Below are 20,825 nucleotides of genomic sequence, written 5' to 3' on the forward strand. Positions count from 1 at the left end.
TTTCACCCCACACTGTAAATAAAACATGTGATTGGAGTTTCCTCCATTTGTTTTGATTTTCTGTTTATATTTCGTTGTTATTTCGTAACCAGCATAGCAACGCATAAGATCCATGTTATTTTTTTACAACTTTTAAACTTATTTTTTGTGCTTATCTTTGAGCCTATTTAAATTTATAAAGGGATTCTGCACACCTACAGGAAAATAGCTTTCCAACGGTATGCGTAGATTTTCCCTACGATGCACACGAGCTGAGAAAAAAGGTTTTAAAGAAACATGCTTGCCTATTAATATATAGATAGATATTCATTCATTCATTCATGGTTTGATGGTTTTTTTTGTCTCTAGGGACCTCAAAACGAATAAGTAAATCGGTCCCGGGTCCAGGTCTTACCATGACTACTACGGTAATAGCTTATTCCCTATAGGGGAAATTCGCTAAAACCAAAAACATAGTTAACAAAGTACCCTTTTAATAATTATTTTATTTTTAATGACTCAAGGCCACAGTGGGTTATTTTTTAGACAATTCTCAACTATGACAGTACGTCCTGCATGAGGTACCACAGGTAAAGTTTGTCGAAAATCCCCTGTAGTGGCATATACATCCCCTGTATAGCTGCATATAGTGGCAGAATATTTCAGTTCTGGCAGAGAGGCTGCAATTTTAGGTGGTTATAGTATACAAGTTTCTGAACCTAAAACCGCCCAGACCCAATTTTTAAGGACCTCGGTCGTCCGTAATGACGTCATCAAAATGGCGGCCGTAAGAGGATGCTGGGTCCCCATGAATTGGCTATAACGACCGAATGCCTGAACCGATTTTCATGAAATTTGGCACACAAGTGCTTCAATACATTATCTCGGCCTGGGTTGAAAATGGTCAAGTTTCATCAAGTCATTTCAAAATGGCGGCTGTTCAAAACTAAAAAAAAATTATGAGGAAAATAATTGTGAATTGTTTTATACAGGGTGAGTTTTAAAAGAGTTCCCCCCCTACTTTTTTATACATTTCTTAAGATATCAACTTTGAACCATGTCAGATCATTGAAGAGTAGCAAGTACTTCATTTTGACTGGGTTTACATTTTTGGCCGCCATCTTGGATCTGCCATTTTGGATAAGAAGTTATTTTTTCAAATGTAAAGATAGGGTTGTGACCCACCGTTTCAAACAAAACCTTTACGCTGAATACGATGCTGCAATCCGTTTAAAAAAATGTTGATCCATTCTAAAGTTATGAGAACTTTTTATAACTTTATTTTTAGTCCATTATAACATTGTGCATTTACAAACTAAGGCCATAATCTCAAAATAGTGCTAGATAAAGATAAGTGGACACCACCATTCATTGTTGACCTATTTTCACTCGGTTATGACAGATGTATTTTTTTCAGCCGCCATCTTGGATCCGCCATTTTGAAATGTGATAAATTATTTTAAATATGAAGGGGGTATCATTTTATGTGACCCATCATTTTGAACTACTTTTTTATGTTGAATTCAATGCCGCAATACGTTTTTCATAGTCATGTTTGGTTTTTGAAATATTGACATTTTAAATCAAAATAATTGTTATATTTTATCAAGAAAGCTTGATAACAAAAAACGGATAAAATAAAACTAGTCGAAATGAAGTAATCGCTACTCTACAATTATCTGACGTGGTTCGGAGTTGATATCTTAAGAAATGTATAAAAAAGTAGGGGGGAACTCATTTAAAACTCATCCTGTATAAAACAATTCACAATTATTTTCCTCATAATTTTTTTATATTTGAATGGCCGCCATTTTGAAATGACTTGATGAAACTTTACCATTTTCAACCCAGGCCGAGATAATGTATTCAAGCACTTGTGTGCAAAATTTCATGAAAATCGGTTCAGGCATTCGGTTGTTATAGCCAATTTATGGGGACCCAGCAACCTCTTACGGCCGCCATTTTGATGACGTCATTACGGACGACCGAGGTCCTTAAAAATTGGGGTCTGGGCGGTTTTAGGTTCAGAAACTTGTATACTATAACCACCTAAAATTGCAGCCTCTCTGCCAGAACTGAAATATTTTCCTGCTACCCAACCTGACTACTGAGAATAATACTACTTTTCCTGCAAATGGTAATTGCTTAACATTTGGATCCGATGACAAATCTTAAAAAAGCCTACCTATCAATTACAGTACTGTAATAGCATTAGATGGCGTCATGCTGATCTCATCTATTATAATAAGTTTAGCTGAGTTTAAGTATCGGCCATGTGGAGAGTTTGGAGTGACAACGGACACAGAATTTTCCAAAATAGGTATAGGTAGTTTAAACTGATTATGAAGAGTACGTCCGCCTTCTATTAAACTTGCTGCAATAACTGAAAGTAATAAATTAATGTAATATATATATCTAATAATTTTTTTAAATAAAAATATTTATAACAATAAATATGTCTTTTAAAATGGTATGGTGTTAATGCGTTTATTGGGTGTAGCCGTTATCTCCGATTCTATAATAACTTTTTACGTTTTAAAAAAATGCCAGATAATATATTTGCAAAGGTTTATATGTATTCCTACACAGTAATAGTTTTGCCAGCATATCTGGAAAAGTTGTGGCCCTTTGGAGAGATAATTGATGTAAACTGATTATTGATTCTGTGGTGATGTGATGTATCGATTGTAATTAAGTTAAATGTGTTGGTAATTGACTGTTGTGGGTCCTAGGGCCTGGAGGACCCTAGCATGTTGCAATTAAGAAAGTGCTGTACTCTACTACCATCTTAAAATGACAATTTGATTGGAAACGTTGTTGGGGAACCAGAGGGCAGAAATCTTTACCCAGACCAGAAGCAGGCCAAGCCAGCTTTGATTACTTATTTTTAACTATTAAACAGAACTATAGCTAACCTTCCAAACTAAACTGCTAATTAGTGTAAAATGGAAATGATGATAAAACAGGTAAATTTCGTTCCCTAACTCGTTACTGAACCAATTTGGACTCATAAGGCGATTCCTGAATGAATTAATACTTGAACCTTCACGTGGTGACTATTGCATGTCTAGGAATGATTACCTCGTTAAGCGAGGTAATCATATAATTTGGAATTTACATTTCTGCGAATGGGGCGAAAGCCTGCCGGCTTCCCCTTAAATAATTAAACTAGCCTGTCATCTTAATCCTAACACAACTTAATAATTAACGACTTATCCTGATTTTTGAAGGACATGGAGACATGACAAGGGGGCGATCGGCAGGTTTTCCAACGGTAGGCGGCAAGAGACAAGACGGAGGAAAAATCGATTTTGTAGCTCCTTGACGTTTCTCGAAAAAAGGCAAGCGGCAGACCGAAGGAGGCGCGCCGATCGCAAGGCCAGTGATTTAGTTGTGTGGCACTATATAAAATAGTGGCGCTAAGCGTCACAAAGTGTACACTAAATATGCAAACCAACTCCTGTTTTGAATATAAGAAGGTTTCAACTTAATAAAATATCCCCGTACGTAGAACGGGCACACAGCTAGTTTATTTATAAATGAAACAGATCATTTTCTTCATGTAAATATGTATTACACAAACATAATTTATTTGAACCAATAACGAGATAATTTTTTACTTTTGAGATTGCGGGTTCACTAGTAAGTACAGGATAGGTTGGTAACTACCATATGCGACAACACTGGAGATAACACAGACACACACCATTGGTCTTGGTAAAGGTTTTTTTCATGCTTTTGGTAAAGGTTTTTTTCATGCTTTCACCTCACTCTCACACTAATGATGAAGCATTATCTATGTCTCCAGAGAATTCTTTAACTGTTTTAGTTGACAAATCTTACGTGAAATTTTGGCACCAGAAGGATGGCCCATCAAGACATTCTTCTTCTCCTAACAAGGCTGTCGCATAGTTGGTTGTTTTAGGAGGGGCCGTTTGTGGTGGTAGAGCAGTTGTGAAGCCACCTGCAATCAAACAGATGATAAACAAATTTGCTATTAAATGTACCAAAGCTGTTGAAATTCGTCAAATATTAAAAATTATGAATTTAAATTTAAACAGGCACTGTGAATGGTAATAAGGTTATGTTTGTTAAAATACTATTCTACATGGATTGAAAAATACAAGTGCATACATGTATAAATTATGAACAAATAAAAGGCAAGCAAATTATAATATAATTTAAATTTATTCAAATTATAGGCCTAGGTTTAAACCTAGTCATGATTTGAATTTGGTCAAAAATCTTATTAATTATTGATAGTCCACAAAATACTACAGATCTTTTATATTTTTTATAATAATTATTGTGTTGGGAGACCACTTTCAAGGAAATATAACGTTAATAATTTAAATATAGGCCTAAGAAATACTAAACGATAGTACAGTAATTTATAAAATAGGAGGGCTAGTGTTATAATATTTTACCTAACCCGCCATGTTAAACTTCCCTATCCCAAGCGTGATGTATACAACTTCCTTACTTCTCAAGTGATGTAAAGTTGAAAAAAACTCACTCGGTGATGTAATGAAACCCATTTAAATAACATTGAGTGGATAACTTAAAAAATATACCTCTATGGAGCCAACGACGTTCAACGCTAGAAATCAGCTGTGTGTTTGAATTTTATTGTTATGCTTTGAAGAATTTTCCTAACCTAGCTTTTGTTTGTAAATGAACGTTACTGTTAGAAGATGAGTGAAATTGATAATGAAGCATATTGCTCGTAACCTCCTGAATATTGTCGGGTCAGGTAAAATCTTGTACGTTACACGTTACGCAAGAGCGTTTTTACATCGGTGAATTATGCAACTCGCCTTCGCTCGTTGCACAACATTCACCTGCGTGATGTAAAAACGCTCTTACTACACTTGTAATGTAAATAGCTATTATACTCTGCCTTGCCTTCTTTACTTTATGTTTAAATTGTTAATCATATGTTATTTATGTTTTTATTAACTGACTGTTTGTACACAATTCCTAACATGTTTCAAGTGTTATTATCTGAAGAAGCACTTTCAGGGTTGCCACCATAGTGGGATGATAAAATGCATGCAGAATTCGTGGTTTTCATTGGTAGTTTAAAAAATGCATGGTCGATGCGCTTATACGATTTAAACACAATTGAATTTTGCTGATTTCATAAACTGATGTTAAATAGGCAGATTCTTTTCTTTGTGTGTTACTTTTGAATAACCTTTCGTACTTAATAAACAAATTTTTTAGAGTGATTTATAAACATTCAAAACAAAGTTGAAAACAAAACTGGTCCAGCTGAGATACCGTATTGGAGAAGAATTGTAAAATTTATTAAGTCTAGGTCTATTTCAGTCTTTTCACCAGAATAAAACAAAAATCCCACTCACTCAGCAAAAAAAGTCCTCTTTTATCCCCCTACATAATTGTCATAAAAATGTGCATTCTCGTTTATCTTATTCCACAACGTACTAAGATATGATGGTTTTATCCAAAAAGCTAAAAAAAATCAGGCGTCAGAGTCGGAAATTCGGTTTTATTGTGCACCACGTTTCAATTCCATGCATGGTCTAAAACTTCTGTTTTTGTGATTTAAGTCCCCATCCCCCTTTTTCATACGCGGGGGTAGGCCTACTAATGATTTTTTTAATCACATACAGTCCTCGGGAAGTCTCAGCTGACATCAGCATCTTTGAATGACTTGGAATGAACCAAGCAATTGTTTCTGATCGTGGAACATGTTAAATAATCATCTCCATACAGTATTTTCATGGTGTTCGTTTCTATGAACTGTTTTAGCGAATTTCCCCTATAGGGATTATTAGCGAATTTCCCCTATAGGGAATATTAGCGAATTTCCCCTATAGGGAATATTAGCGAATTTCCCCTATAGGGAATATTAGCGAATTTCCCCTATAGGGAATATTAGCGAATTTCCCCTATAGGAAATATTAGCAAATTTCCCCTATAGGGAATAAGCTATTACCGTAGTACTCATGGTAAGACCTGGACCCGGGACCGATTTACTTATTCGTTTTTAGGTCCCTAGAAACCAAAAATACCATCCGTTCAAATTCATATATATATAAATATATATATATATAAATATATATATATATTTATATATGCGTCCATTAGCGCGATAACTCGAGAAACCCGATAACTCCCCTGGTACTTGTGTTTTAATCAAAATTTCTCACATTTTACATAACTACAACAGAAACAAATGACTTAAAACTTGTCACTGTCATATAACAAATCTAGGACAATGTTTTGACACTAATAACAACTTGAGTGTATAATCACCAAACAAACATTCACCCTTCCCACCCCTCGGTGCTTGGGGTGTTGTTATTGGCCGTCACTGCCCTTCCACGGGCCCACTGCATACCAAAGCAACTGGACTTTGACTTTCTCTTTCCCACCCCCCGCGTTTTTTGTCAACAAGGGCGCTGACCAGTGACCCCTCACGGCCGCACGCAACCCTCACTGATCACATAAAAACAATAACCCGTATTTGAGATACTTCCGCCTGACCAAAAATATAACGATTTAAAACTATCGAATATATTATCTATTCATTAGCTATAAATCTAACTGAGTAGAAATTATTTCCAGCACTTTTGAAAAACTAACGAATAAAATAGAAGTTAGCCGAAAAAACTAACTAATATCGCTATTCGTTAGAAATTCTATTCGTTATTCCCAAGTATGTAAGTTAAATAGTCTGTGACTAATTAGTATTGCTACCTAGTAACGCATTAAACAACCAAGCTGTAGCACCGTCGGTTTTTTATGTAGTAGCTTATAAAGAAAGGAATTTAAGACTTGTGCTACTCCCCTGTGACCAAGGTTGCACTTAAGTTTCTGTCCTACATTTACTAACTTATTATACATTAACATGTTCACCGTTGCATATTTTCCTGCATTATTCCAATGGTCCGTTACGAGATCTATAGGTCTCGTCCGCTATGATTACCCAGGTGCGATACGAGACCCCGAGATTACGTTGCGCAGTAATCTTTTGCGCATCATAACCTCGCAAAGAAAGGAGAGAGCGCCGAGTGTTTGTTTACGTGAACCAGTACAATGTTGACAATCTTCAGCCAGCCCAGGAAGTGAATATGACGTCATTGTATGACGTCTCGTCTGCTAAAATTACCCAGGTGCGATACGAGACCCCGAGATTACGTTGCGCAGTAATCTTTTGCGCATCATAACCTCGCAAAGAAAGGAGAGAGCGCCTTTTAGAGTGTGGAGTGTGGATGGAGGAGGATGATAATGAAAAGTGCGGTCTGTGTATTAAATCGTTTAAAGACGGAGATTTAAGCGTAAATTGTGAGTTATACTGTAATAAATGGTTTCATATTAAATGCGTTAACATGTCAAAGAATGATTATGAGAAAATAAAAAGTCTAGGTGATCTTAGTAGATGGTTTTGCAAGACGTGTGACCAAAAGTTCCAGAGAAGCCGGACAGGAAAATAAGTATGCTGTGAGTGCTACACAAACATAAGTGGTCTAACAGATTCTATTAAGAATTTATATGACAATCAAAAGCAAATGTCTGAGTATCAAAGAAATATGGAAATAAATTTTAAGGATCTACAAGGTGAACTTGCAGAATTGAAGCAATATAGGTCTAGTTGCTCGAGAACAGTGACGTGCCCAACCAATGACGTCATTGATGAGAAAAATCCTAATGATGTACCAACGAAGATAGTTTCCTCTCGACATATAAGAATTAATGCAAATAATAATGAAACTAGGCCAGATTCATATAGTGCTGGTAAAAACAATTACAAACGAAATAGAGTACAAAATAAGAAAAATTCAAGATGCAGTAATGACGTCATCAGCCTTTCGCCATCACAAAGTACCCCTCTTGACAACATTGCTCCTAATGGCAATAGCAATAGAAATGACAGTGAAAATAGTGACATAACCTCACTACGCCAAAATGCAGATATTGAAGTATTGACGATTGGACAAGTCCATAATGACGAGCGAAATTGTGGAAATAAAAGCTATTCAGATATGGTTAAATCATTAAAACCAAGTGATGGAAATGTTCCAAATAAAGATCGTGATGGTTTTGAGGTTCATACTAATAGGAGATGGAAATCAAAAAATGGAAATAACAGACAAGGCTCTGGGCCTGTAATTGGTACTTCTAAATCTACAAGTGGAAGTATTGGTGCAATTAGGAAATTATCGTGGATATTTGCCACAAGATTTAATACAGACACGAAGAAAGTTGCTATAGAGGAGTATGTAAGAAACATCTGTGAAGGAAATACTGTAACCTGTGAGGAACTATAAACAAGGTACCCTAGCTATAAGTCCTTTAAAATCGGCTTTCCTCAACAGTACAATAGCTCAGTGCTTGATTGCAACAAATGGCCAGAGGGAATACTCATAAATAAATATTTACCATCTAAACGAAGTAACTCTCATGTGGCAAGTAATGGGTCTGAGATTTACAACAGTCAAAATAGGCCTAGGCCTAACGCACCTAATGCTCAAGGGGTTTTACCAAAAAACACCAATTAGGCTCTAATTTTTATAGGGGATCAGAGTCTATGCCTGACAATGTACATATTATTTACCTTAATATAAGATCTGTTTTTAATAAAGTAGAGATGCTTGAAGCTTTACTGCATGAAGAGAAACCACAAATTTTATGCTTAACAGAAACATGGCTAACCCAGGAAAAAAATAGGTCTTTTAAAATAGGCAACTATTGTAAAACAGCCAAATACTTTAGGAAAGACAAGTTAGGTGGTGGTGTGGCAATATTTTCTTTAATGGATAACAGACTTAAAGTAAACCAAATAAATAGCTTATCTTCTAAATCTCTGGAAAATATTTTTGAATGCTGTGGGATAACTGTTACTACTGGTAAAAATAAAATAGTTTTGATAAATGTTTATCGACCACCTCAAAAAGAAAACTTTCTAATTTTTATTGAAATCCTAGACGATACTCTGAGTATGATAACAAATCAATATGATTTGCCTATAGTCCTAAGTGGGGACTTAAATGTGGACAATTTGACAGAATCATGGCAAAAAGAGTATCTATATGACGTTTTAGACTCATATGGCCTTCATGTATCCTTAAAAACCCCTACCAGAGTAACAGAGGAAAGTATTAGTCAGATTGATTATTTTATTACTAGTTTGGATGAAAGCTTATATGTTTCTGGGGCACTGCCAGCCTTACTGTCTGACCATAATATTTTGTACCTCAAAATTAATCTCGACATGAGACACAGCCTTATCAAGAATACCATTGAAAAGAGGAAAATAAATAGCTCATCTTTGGAACTGTTTTCAAGAATTATGGCAACTCAAGACTGGCAAATTGATAACGAAAATCCGAGTGTGGATTTTATTTTTGACGAGTTTTACACAACATTTTTGTATATATTTGAATTATGTTTTCCAAAGGGTATTTTTAATGTCAAGAACGATTCACAAGTTAAATGGATAACTCAAGAAGTTTTACGGTCACAAGATAACCTAACACAATTGTATTGGGAGACAAGAAATAACAATAGGCCTGGTAATAATTCAAAAACAGAATACTTGAATGCTAAAAATCAACATGCCAAACTTCTAAATAGTACCAAGAAACAGTTCTACAATTCTAAAATAGATAATGCTAAAGATGTTAGCAAGGAATCTTGGCAGATAGTAAGAAGTTTAACTTGTGATGATAATTTTGTAAATAATGTTAATTTAAGTTTGAAACTGAATGACGAGCACATAACTAATCCAGTTAATGTTGCAAATGTGTTTAATAATTACTTTGTAGAGGAGGTATTAAAACTGACTGGAACAAGCGAAGAGGAGCCTCTGATATCGGGTGTTGGTGATGGTGCGGGTGATTTCCGCTTATGGCCTACTACTGAAAGTGAGGTAAAGGAGGTTATAGATAAGGTTAGTCTTAAAAAAAGCTCTGGCGTAGATGATATCCCTTGCTATCTCCTAAAGTCATGCAAAGAATCAATAGCTAAACCACTTGCTAAAATTATAAATAAATCTTTTGAAAATGGAGTTTTTTCCTAGTAAACTAAAGACATCCAAGGTAGTGCCTATCCACAAAAAGGATGAGAAAGATCAAGTAAAAAACTACAGGCCAGTGGCAGTCCAAAGTGCATTTTCTAAGATTTTTGAAATAATTTTCCTTAAAAGACTTAATCCTTTTTTATTACATAACAATCTTTTATCACCACAAAAATATGGATTTAGAAAAAACAGTTCAACTGATGCAATTTTTTATTTATTAGTCTCAATACATGACAACCTGGATGTGTTGGAAGAATCCCTGTGCTTGTTTTATGACATGACAAAGGCCTTTGACCTTCTCTCCCATAGTAAACTTAAAATTAAACTGGCAAATATTGGAATTAAAGATAAGCCACTCCAATGGATTTCTACCTATCTACAGGACCGACACCAGATTGTAACAGTAAAACATTCAGGCTCTGATGGACTAACAAGAAACTACCGTTCTACAATTTCCCCTGCCATAAACACCGGAGTGCCGCAAGGCTCCAACCTTGGACCAGTATTGTTTCTGATCTATGTCAACGATTTACCCGACTCTTTATCTGAAGGGAAAGTGTGGCTCTTTGCTGATGACGTGAGTCACTTAGTTCAGGACAGCGACCTGGGTAGGCTAAGAGACAAGGCAAAAACTGGCCTAAATGAAATGAGCGGATGGTGTAAAGAAAACGATCTTATACTAAATAGGAGTAAAACTAAGGCTATACAATTCTACAACCGTAAGAAGCCTGAAAGCACACCACTACTTCGCCTTGAGGCAGCTAGTATCGTTGTAGATAACTCTATTAAGTATCTTGGTCTGACAATAACCAGTGACTTAAAATGGCAGAACCAAGTAAACGCCACAGCAGCAAGACTGAAAGCTGTGTGTCACATGGTACGTAGGCTGCAATTGATAGTTGATCAAGCTGTACTGTTGAAAGTTTATTTTGGATGCTTCCATAGCATAATGAATTATGGTGTGATATTTTGGGGGAATAGTCCCTTGGCGGAGCGTATATTTTTGCTTCAAAAACGCATAGTAAGAACAATTGCGAGAGAACCCTAATTATCACATTGTAAACCAATCTTTATACAACTGAATATACTCACACTGCCTGCTCTGTTCACTCTTGAGTCTGCAGTGACAGTTAAAAGGAAGCCAGAACATTTTCAAAATAATCAACAAATCCATAACTATTCAACGAGGCAGAAGGAAATGTTACATGTACCACAAGTTTCATCCAGTTTAGTGAGAGATGGACCAAGACCTACATGCATAAGAATTTACAATAAAATTCCAGCTGCCATAAGGGAAATTGAAGATGCGGAGAAGTTTAAATCCAAGTTTAAAGAATATTTAACGACTAGGCCTTACTACACAGTAGAAGAGTTAATTCATTCCGGTATGTTTTTTCCTTCGTGATGGCATTATTAATGTTATTCTTAGGTTGTCGGTTACTCATCACTAAAATAAATTAATCACAATTTACTAAAAAATGTCGAGGTATATTTCAAGTTTACATCAAAACTCATCTTCAGCCTCTAGTAACAACATATCAAGTAAATAAACTATAATTTATAATGTTTGTTTATAAATTAATTAACATATGTTTGAATTATTTTAAAATTAAGTTAGTAGGAAAAAATTTTTATATGTATATATTATGTAGATGTCACAGTTAATTTATTATTGTTTTTCCAATTTTAATTTTGTTCTCAACCTCTTCTCGAATTAAAGGTATAAACATAGGGCTGATTGTAGCACTAGGTTGGGATATGCTTCTTTTATCAACCGCCATGCAAGCAGCTTCTTTAAGATTTCTTAATTTCCAGTCTGCTTCCTGGTAGATCATAGTTGATTCAGACCAATGTATTCTATGTTCTTCAGAGAAAACATGTTCACTTAGTTTGGAATAACTCTCCAAATGATTACTAATGCTCTTCTGGTGTTCTTTTAGTCTCTTCTCCATAGGTCGTAATGTTTGCCCGTAATAACTTCTTCCACATTCACAGGGTATTTTATAAACTATATTTTTTGTGTCTTGATCTTTGTTCTTGGGCTTCACTCTGGTCAGAAAACTTCTCAATGTAGGTCCAGAAGAGAATACTGTTCTTATATTAAACTTTTTGTTCAATCTTCTTATTTTTTCAGACTTACCCTTGACATACGGTATAGATATGGTACAATTAGGTCTTTCTTCATTTCTACTTAAGTTATTTCTATTTAACAGATTTTGTTTTGTTTTATTTAATCCCCTAATTATCATGTTTTATAATGTTTTATTGGGCCCTAATTATCAAATCTAAGGGATAATTATTTCTTTTTAATTCTTCTTTGATTAATTCTATCTCCTTATTCCTTGCTTCTTCGTCTGATGATACTTTAAATGCTCTGTAAAATAAACCTTGGGCTATCCCCATCTTTACGTTATTTGGGCTATTAGAGTGAAAATTTAAATACTGTCCTGTATTGGTAGTTTTCCTATAGACTGAAGTCCTGAAGCCATTTTCTTTCTTTTCAACTAATACATCAAGAAATGGTAGTTGATCGTTATATTACATTTACAGCAGAAATAGAAATAAAAATAGAAATAGAAATAATTAAGAAATCTTAAAGAAGCTGCTTGCATGGCGGTTGATAAAAGAAGCATATCCCAACCTAGTGCTACAATCAGCCCTATGTTTATACCTTTAATTCGAGAAGAGGTTGAGAACAAAATTAAAATTGGAAAAACAATAATAAATTAACTGTGACATCTACATAATATATACATATAAAAATGTTTTCCTACTAACTTAATTTTAAAATAATTCAAACATATGTTAATTAATTTATAAACAAACATTATAAATCATAGTTTATTTACTTGATATGTTGTTACTAGAGGCTGAAGATGAGTTTTGATGTAAACTTGAAATATACCTCGACATTTTTTAGTAAATTGTGATTAATTTATTTTAGTGATGAGTAACCGACAACCAAAGAATAACATCAGTAGAAGAGTTCTTAAATCAAGAATAGGCCAAAACTTTGACGACCATGGCACACCCGTGCTACTAATGGGATACCTACAAGTATCAAGTAAGTAAGTATCAAGTACGAGACCCTGAGATCTTGTGTCACCGTCCTATCATTCCGTCCTATCAGTCTTTCCTCATTTCTCCTCAAGACCTTGGAAAGGCTGGTGGAGAGGCACATAAGAAAGGGTGTACTTCTCAACACACCTCTTCAACACAATCAACACGCCTACCAGCCAGGCGAGTCATGTGAAACCGCTCTGCACGAGTTGGTCAGCAGAATTGAGGACAGCCTGGCTGCTAAGGAAATAGCCCTATGCACCTTCATGGACATTGAAGGAGCTTTCGACAATGTAACATACGGAGCAATGGTGTGGGGAGTTTGTTTATGAGCGTGGACTCGAGCAATCTCTGTGTAGATGGACAGAGTCTATGCTTAACTCAAGACGCACCGTAGCCGACTTTCTTGGTGAAAAAATTGTGATCGCACCCACAAAAGGATGTTCACAGGGAGGTGTACTTTCACCCTTACTGTGGAACCTTGTGGTGGACGGTCTTTTAACTGAACTCACCAGCAAGGGCATCTTTGTCCAGGGCTATGCAGATGACGTAGTCCTCATGGTACAGGGAAAATTCACAAACTTTGTAGCTGACGTCATGAACGGCAACCTACAATGTGTTAAACAATGGTGTCTCAGAGAAGGACTCAACATTAATCCTTCTAAGACAGTCGTAGTTCCTTTCACCAGGAAAAAGAACCTGGATTCTCTTTCCAGGCTGAAAATTGGCACTACTCAGCTGGGAGTGTCGAGTGCGGTCAAGTATTTAGGACTGACACTTGACTCCAAGCTGACGTGGAACAACCACCTGAATAATGCACTGCATAAGGCCAAATGGGCGCTCATGACGTCCAGGAGGTTTGCAGGAACCACCTGGGGAATTAAACCCCACATAGCACTCTGGCTATACGAGGCTGTGGTCAGACCTCAGATTACCTATGGTTCACTAGTCTGGTGGACAAAGGTGAATCAGGTAACTGTCATAGCCAAGCTAGAAAGCATGCAAAGGCTCGGCACGCTAAAGGCCACTGGAGCCTTCAGGAGCAGTCCATCAGCTACTCTAGAAGTCACACTCTTGGGCTGCTACCACTGGACATCTTCATCAGATCTGAGGCCCTCAAGGCAGCTTACCGTCTGAGGGTTGCAAATCTGTGGAGGGAAGGCCTGTCAGGGGCAGGCCACTGCGCCATTGCCAAGACTTTGGCTGAGTGTCCTGTGCTCGACATGACCTCGGACTTCCTAAGCAAGGAAGCAGTTTTCACCAAGCCCTTTAATGTTGAATTCCGCTCCAGAGATGAGTGGAAACATCAGGAAGGGCATCTCCAAGATATGGAGAGCTTCGTTTGGTACACAGACGGCTCCCTAATCAATGGAAAATCTGGTTTTGGGGTTTACTGTCGATCACCCAGAACAGAACTATCAGGAAGTCTGGGACAATACTGTACCATCTTTCAGGCAGAAATCTATGGCATCTTGGCTTGTGCCAACCTAGGACTAGCCAGACGGTACCAAGACAAAAGGATAGTGATTTTATCTGATTGTCAGGCTGCTCTCAAAGCTCTTGACTCAAATGAAGTCACCTCAAAACTGGTCTGGGAGTGTTTCAACACCCTCTGCAGACTTGCATCACAGAACTCTGTAACTCTCGGCTGGGTCCCAGGCCATGTAGGCATTGGCGGCAACGAGAGTGCAGACAAGCTGGCAAAAAAAGGTGTGAGTATGCCACTCTTTGGACCAGAGCCATTTTGTGGCATCAGCAAAGCGGCCGCTAAACATGTAATCAACAAATGGCCTAGGGGACAACATCTTGAGCGTTGGCGTAATTATCCTGGACAATCACTTGGCAAAAAACTGCTCTCAGAACCTAGCACCCTCTTCACTCGCTGGCTGCTAAAGCTGGGGAGAGGGCAGGTCAAGCAGGTACTTGCTCTTATCACTGGACACGGCCATTTCAGGAAACATCTCCACACTCTAGGAATTGTCAATGACAAGCAGGAGTGTCGACTTTGTAACCAGTCCGATGAGACTGCAAAACACATTATTCTGGACTGCGATGGACTACAGGCTAGGAGAAGGGCTCTGTTTGGTCTAAAGCAGCCAGGTGAGGAACCAGACGCTAACATTTGGCAAAAGCTCCTGCACCTAGTTAGGGACACAGGCATAGGCTTACCCAGTTAGTGGCAAGTGGGATGCACAATAAGCTTCGGTTGACGTGCTTGGACCATGAGTCCACCCTCTTACAATCAATCAATCAATCAATCTCGTGTCACCGCAAAGCTGTAATGGTTCATTAACTTACTTATTTGTATTCATTCTTTTCCTACAATAACAAATTAAGAAAAATATGTGTTAGCCTATCTGTTTATATACGAATTCCTAATAATCGTAACCGTAGTAAAATATAGGCTATATTTTATATTTCTATTATCACGTTTTATATTAATGTGTTTCCTTACGACTGATTTCAGGCTAAATAAAATACAAATTAAATATGTTTACAAATTACTGTATTTATTTTGTTATAATTTAGGGGTTGGGCTATGACCTCGAAATGAGTGCGGGCCACAGTGAGTCGAGTGAGCAGGGGTAAGGGGTGATTGCAACCTTGAAGCTATATTAAGACTTGCACCACTTCCATAAAGGGCTGGGAAAGGGGATTCCAATTGCAAAAACAATGATACAAAGTTGTTTTATCAGAAATTCCTTGTCCTGTTTGACAATTATTTAGCAATGATTTTTGTATGATTTAGTAGTGACCAGGAGAAATATTTGAATCAATGCCATGATTTGCTTTTTTACATCAAAATACACAACATTGCACAATCGTGATATTTTATTGTGCATTTTTATAATGTATCCGTTACTGCTGTTTCAGAAGAGAAAGACATCGAAAATTAAAAATAATGTTACTTATGTTCCCGTAACTTAGTAGAAAACAATTATTATGTAAACCTATAAAAAAATTAGATAGGCCAACTCATAAAGATAACAACATAAAAACGTCATTATTCTTTCTCTTTGTTCTTGAATTATTTCTTGGGTTTCCTTCTTTCACCCAAGCATTCAACAAAGTTGTCATGGTTACTATACTTATCACCCCATTTAGCCTCATGTGGGGCTTGGAACAACTACTTTTGATACGAGACCCAGAGGTCTCTTGTCGTAATAAAGTAAAAGTTTATTACTTCAGTGCGTTTTGAGGTCTATTTATCTCGTTCATTTCATGTTAACTAGTTGATACATAAAGAAAAATGCATTATAAGTTATATGTAACCCAAGTAGCACACATTGTTGGCCCAACGTTGGGAAATGGTCGGCACGGTTGGGAAATGGTTGGCAGAAATTTTAACGATTTGCCAACGTTGGCCCAACGGAAACTGGTATTCGTTGGCCCTACAAAGGAAAGAATCATTGGGCCTTCGTTGGGTTTAAGTATAAAACATTCTAAAACGCATTTTAACGAATTGATTTATTTAAAGGTACATAAATGTTATGGCAGCAGAATATAAGACAAATATTGTAAACATTTGGATCTTTAATAAATGTAGGCAGATGATGTTGTGATACTAGATACAGTGGGGAACACCAGCTTAACATATAATAATTATAATAATTTCATTTTTTAAACAATATCCTTTAACTTATATTTGAAAAAAATTTTAATAGCTATAGGGGAAAGATTAATTAATCAAATATAACGATCAATTATAACAGTAGTATACTAATCTAATGGTAATTAAATAATATATATTCAAATACTAGTATCATAGACTAACCAACACAAGTAGACTTCTCATCCCATTGTAAATTTTGAAGCACGTTTTTCGTGTCTAGTTCATGTACGTGACACAAAGGCGCTAGTGTCGACGAAACTTTGTTTCTATGATTTTAGGGTTATTTTCTTGATTTGTGCTTTACTGTTTGGTTATATAACTAGGGGACAAGTTATTGTTTATGATTGGATCGTATTATTTGGCTAAACGAGGTTTTAAATGGCTGTAATAATGGGAAACAAATTGTAAACAAAACACGACCTCTACATAAACCGTACAGAACTAACAATAAAATTGTCGTCAGCTGTTCCATAAGGATGAGAAATCTACTAAGGGAGTATGTTTTATCTATGCTAGTAGTGCTAAAGCAATGTCTTTAGACAGCTGAGATTTTCTCAATGTTTTGATTTTTGGTTTCTATGGAAATAATCAGTATTGTAAATAATACTGAAAGAAAGAAAGTTAACACAAACTCAAACTCTTAATTTATTGAACTTATATTAAATTAAACTATACTGTTATAGCAGGTAAACCTATTTACAACTTAAAGTAATCCATGGATTCACTATATGGTAGCAGAGCGTGGTTTCCTGCTTTAACTTTTTAAAACTTTCTTTAAACTTAACTTCTTTACTCAAACTTTTTACAACTTTGAACTTCACCTTCAAGAATAACCAAAAATGTCTTCAAGATGGGACCTTCGATTGAAATCTGCCTTACTGCAACTGAAGACTTATATAAAGGATACAACTACAGTATTGGACACCACGGAATTCACGGAGCTACAACTTGAAACAAGATTACAAACTTTGACTAGCTTTGTGGAGAGCGTGGTGGACATTCAAGATAGACTGGACTCCGAGCCTATAACTGATTATGGACCAACAGGTGAGATCTTCACAGAGGATGAACTTACTAATACCTTGATGGACTACGACGAGGTCGAAGCTCAAATCTCAGTAATATTAGATAGGTCTCGATCTGCTCATCAACAGACAACTGAACCTGGTTCATCTTTGCCGTCATCTGTTCCAAATTACTACGTTCAACTTCCAAAATGGATTTTACCAATTTCCGATCACAGCCTCAATACTAGTGATGACAAAGATGTAGGATTTAAATTACTTGACAATGACCTAGTTGAAGCCGAGTCGCTGACAATTGCTGAGGATATGTCATTACCTCTTGAAAGTTCGAGTTCTATTCGTCAGGAATTGATAGATAACAATGAGGAAACAACACAGATAAGTTCTGTAAATTGTGAGACTTTCAATCTGATATCAGCCGGTGAAGAGGAAGTACATGAGGTACCAGAAATCATCACTTCAAATGGTTTTTAAACAACAACGTCTCACTGAAAGAACAAGCCATGACCTCAGTCAACTCTTTCTATGGTCAGCTGATTGTGATAGGCTCCTCACAGAAGCAAAGCAATACTGTACTTATATATCCCCAAAATGAGAAAATCCCTATCGAATCTGTCAGAGCTACCTCCTCTTCTCATTGTCGGCCTTTAGACGACAGACGAATAAGAGCCACTCACAAGAAGATGGACAGTTTGAGAAGAGACAAGATCAACTTGTAGATCATCTTTGGAAAATGTAGATATAAAGCCAATGACGAGTTTCACTACACACTCTATCGCCCAGTCAAGAAAAAGGGGCCCAGAACAACTAAGGATGTGGGAGTGTGCTAAAGCAATGTCTTTAGACAGCTGAGATTTTCTCAATGTTTTGATTTTTGGTTTCTATGGAAATAATCAGTATTGTAAATAATACTGAAAGAAAGAAAGTTAAACCAAACTCAAACTCTTAATTTATTGAACTTATATTAAATTAAACTATACTGTTATAGCAAGTAAACCTATTTACAACTTAAACTAATCCACGGATTCACTATACTAGTATCCTCTCCAACTACCAGAAAAACAATTCAACTACTTGAGGCCTAAACAGATTAACAGAATCATATTATACTGTATAGTATCAAAAATATTTCAAGTATTGTGACCATTGCACCTGTTGGCTACTCTTTAAACACTTGAAAACACCCATAATCAACAGGCACAGTTACCTCAGGGAGGTAAGGAGTGAGGCTCACAAGGCGAAGGTACCGGGTTCGAGACCCGTTCCGGTCAAATAATTTTTATCTCGTTTTTTTTTCATAATTAATCTTTATGAACTATTTAATCAATTTACTCAACTGATAATTATGTTTTTCATACTAAATCTTTATTATTATTGTGTTTTTTATGTTTAGGCCCAATGGGATGGTTGGCCAACCGTAAGACTGAGTGCCAAAACATACCGTTGGCCAACGATCGACAGAAACGTTGGGCCAACGATTTTTGCTACTTGGGACAAGTTTAATTTCTTTACGATAACTGTACGCCGAAATATTGATGTCGTAACTTTAAGAAAGAAGCCAAATTTTGGGTCCCGTACTACGGGCTAGGTACGCTACGAGACCTCGGGATCCCGTAGCGCAGTGAACGTGTTAACTTGTTAGTTAACACGTTCACTGCGCTACGAGATCCCGATGAAACTGTTCTAAACTAAATAACCAAACATCCAGTAAGTAAGTTGGTTACATTATATGTGCGTAGGCTAACTTAAATGAAGGACAGAAACTAAACGGTACTTTAATACTTTTCAAAGGAAATGGCGACCATTACAAAGTAGGTATTTTAAGCCAAGTATGAATCGAGATGAGTGTAGGATGAGTGGCGCAATCTTGTAGTGTAGGTAGTCTTGTTGGGTACCTACAGTTTCTTAACTGGGCTACGCTAATATTGATTGAAACTAGCCTATCGATTCAATTAGTAAACCTTCATGCGATTTTTTTCACCATCGGCAAGTTTGGTTGGTTAGGTTAGGTTATGATAGTTAAGTTTTATAATAGATAGCCTATATTTTAAAATATCGATTATTAATCAATATTTTCAATTCGATAGTTTCAATCAATATTAGCGTAGCCCAGTTAAGAAACTGTACCCGTCTTGTTAATGACTAACTTAAGGCCGACATAATTTATTCCTTAGACACAGCTGTTAAATAAAATGCAGCCCTACCAAGTAGGCCTACTAACTTAGGCCTATAGCCTAAGCTAGGTAGGCTAGGAGCATGTAACTTAATAGTGATGTCATAAGGAAGCAGGAAAGAAATTATATGACCAGGAATGGTCTTGCCCAGCCTATAAAGAAGTTCAACAATTTCTTTCCATCCCAAAGCCTAGTTAGAGAAAAATTATATATTAATTTAGCATTACTTTTAAAATGAATGTACTTAAACTTAGCAACTCAAATTGATATCAATTTTAATACTTACAGCATAGTGCCGCAACACACAGACACAAAAATGATGACCGATTCATTTCCTGATCATGGAAGAACAAGATTAAGATTTGGAAGATATTGTAATTGTAAGTGTATCTAGCTAGTATTCGTGGTGTAAGCCAAACAGAAACGAAAGCCCTATGCCCTATGAGTAATGAGTTACTAACTAGCTAACTAGCTAGCAGTAGTTTGCAGCAGACAATGACAATACTGATTTACTGTACTGAACTGATGACTCACTGACACTGACTGACACTGAACTGAACTGAACTGACTGACTGAGCTGCACTGACTGACTAGTGACTGAGCTGAGAGCTGAGCTGACAGCTGACTGGAGTCTAAACCTTCGCTAACTCATCACGATGTTGTCACCTGGCGCTGCGGAGTGGGGGAAATGATTCTCCCTCCACCTCCCCTCTAGACGGCGTCCAAACAAGCCCGCGTTGTTTTACATGCATAAACCTATGCTATGCTGCAGTTTTTCAATAAGTTAAAAAATGAATATTTATAAAATTAAACTGTCATAAACTAACCTAACCAACCAAACTTGCAGATTATATAAAAAAAGATTTAAAATAAAAAGCGAATGAAGGTTTACTAATCGAAAAAATAGTTCTGTTCATAAAATAAAA

At 36.5% G+C, this 20,825-nt stretch overlaps 1 protein-coding gene across 3 annotated transcripts in view; it reads right to left on the bottom strand.

The window, feature by feature from the left end:
- LOC128983566 (prosaposin) overlaps positions 1-20,394 on the bottom strand; it is a 207,501-nt gene extending 187,107 nt beyond the window's left edge. For 2 of the 3 annotated variants that reach the window (XM_054402884.1, XM_054402883.1), the window contains exons 1-2: positions 20,186-20,394; positions 3,823-3,943 (exon numbers count right to left, since the gene is read on the bottom strand). In XM_054402884.1, coding sequence (XP_054258859.1) covers positions 3,823-3,943; positions 20,186-20,231 — 167 coding nt within the window. In that variant the 5' untranslated portion in view covers positions 20,232-20,394. The remainder of the gene's footprint in view (positions 1-3,822; positions 3,944-20,185) is intronic. The other variant, XM_054402885.1, reaches the window with a different exon arrangement.
- Between the last annotated feature and the right edge of the window lie 431 nt (positions 20,395-20,825).

The sequence above is a fragment of the Macrosteles quadrilineatus genome, unplaced genomic scaffold, assembly GCF_028750875.1.
Source record: "Macrosteles quadrilineatus isolate MER2022 unplaced genomic scaffold, UCM_ALF_1.0 Scaffold_1__1_contigs__length_201487025, whole genome shotgun sequence".
In the NCBI taxonomy this organism is placed as follows: Eukaryota; Metazoa; Arthropoda; class Insecta; order Hemiptera; family Cicadellidae; genus Macrosteles; species Macrosteles quadrilineatus.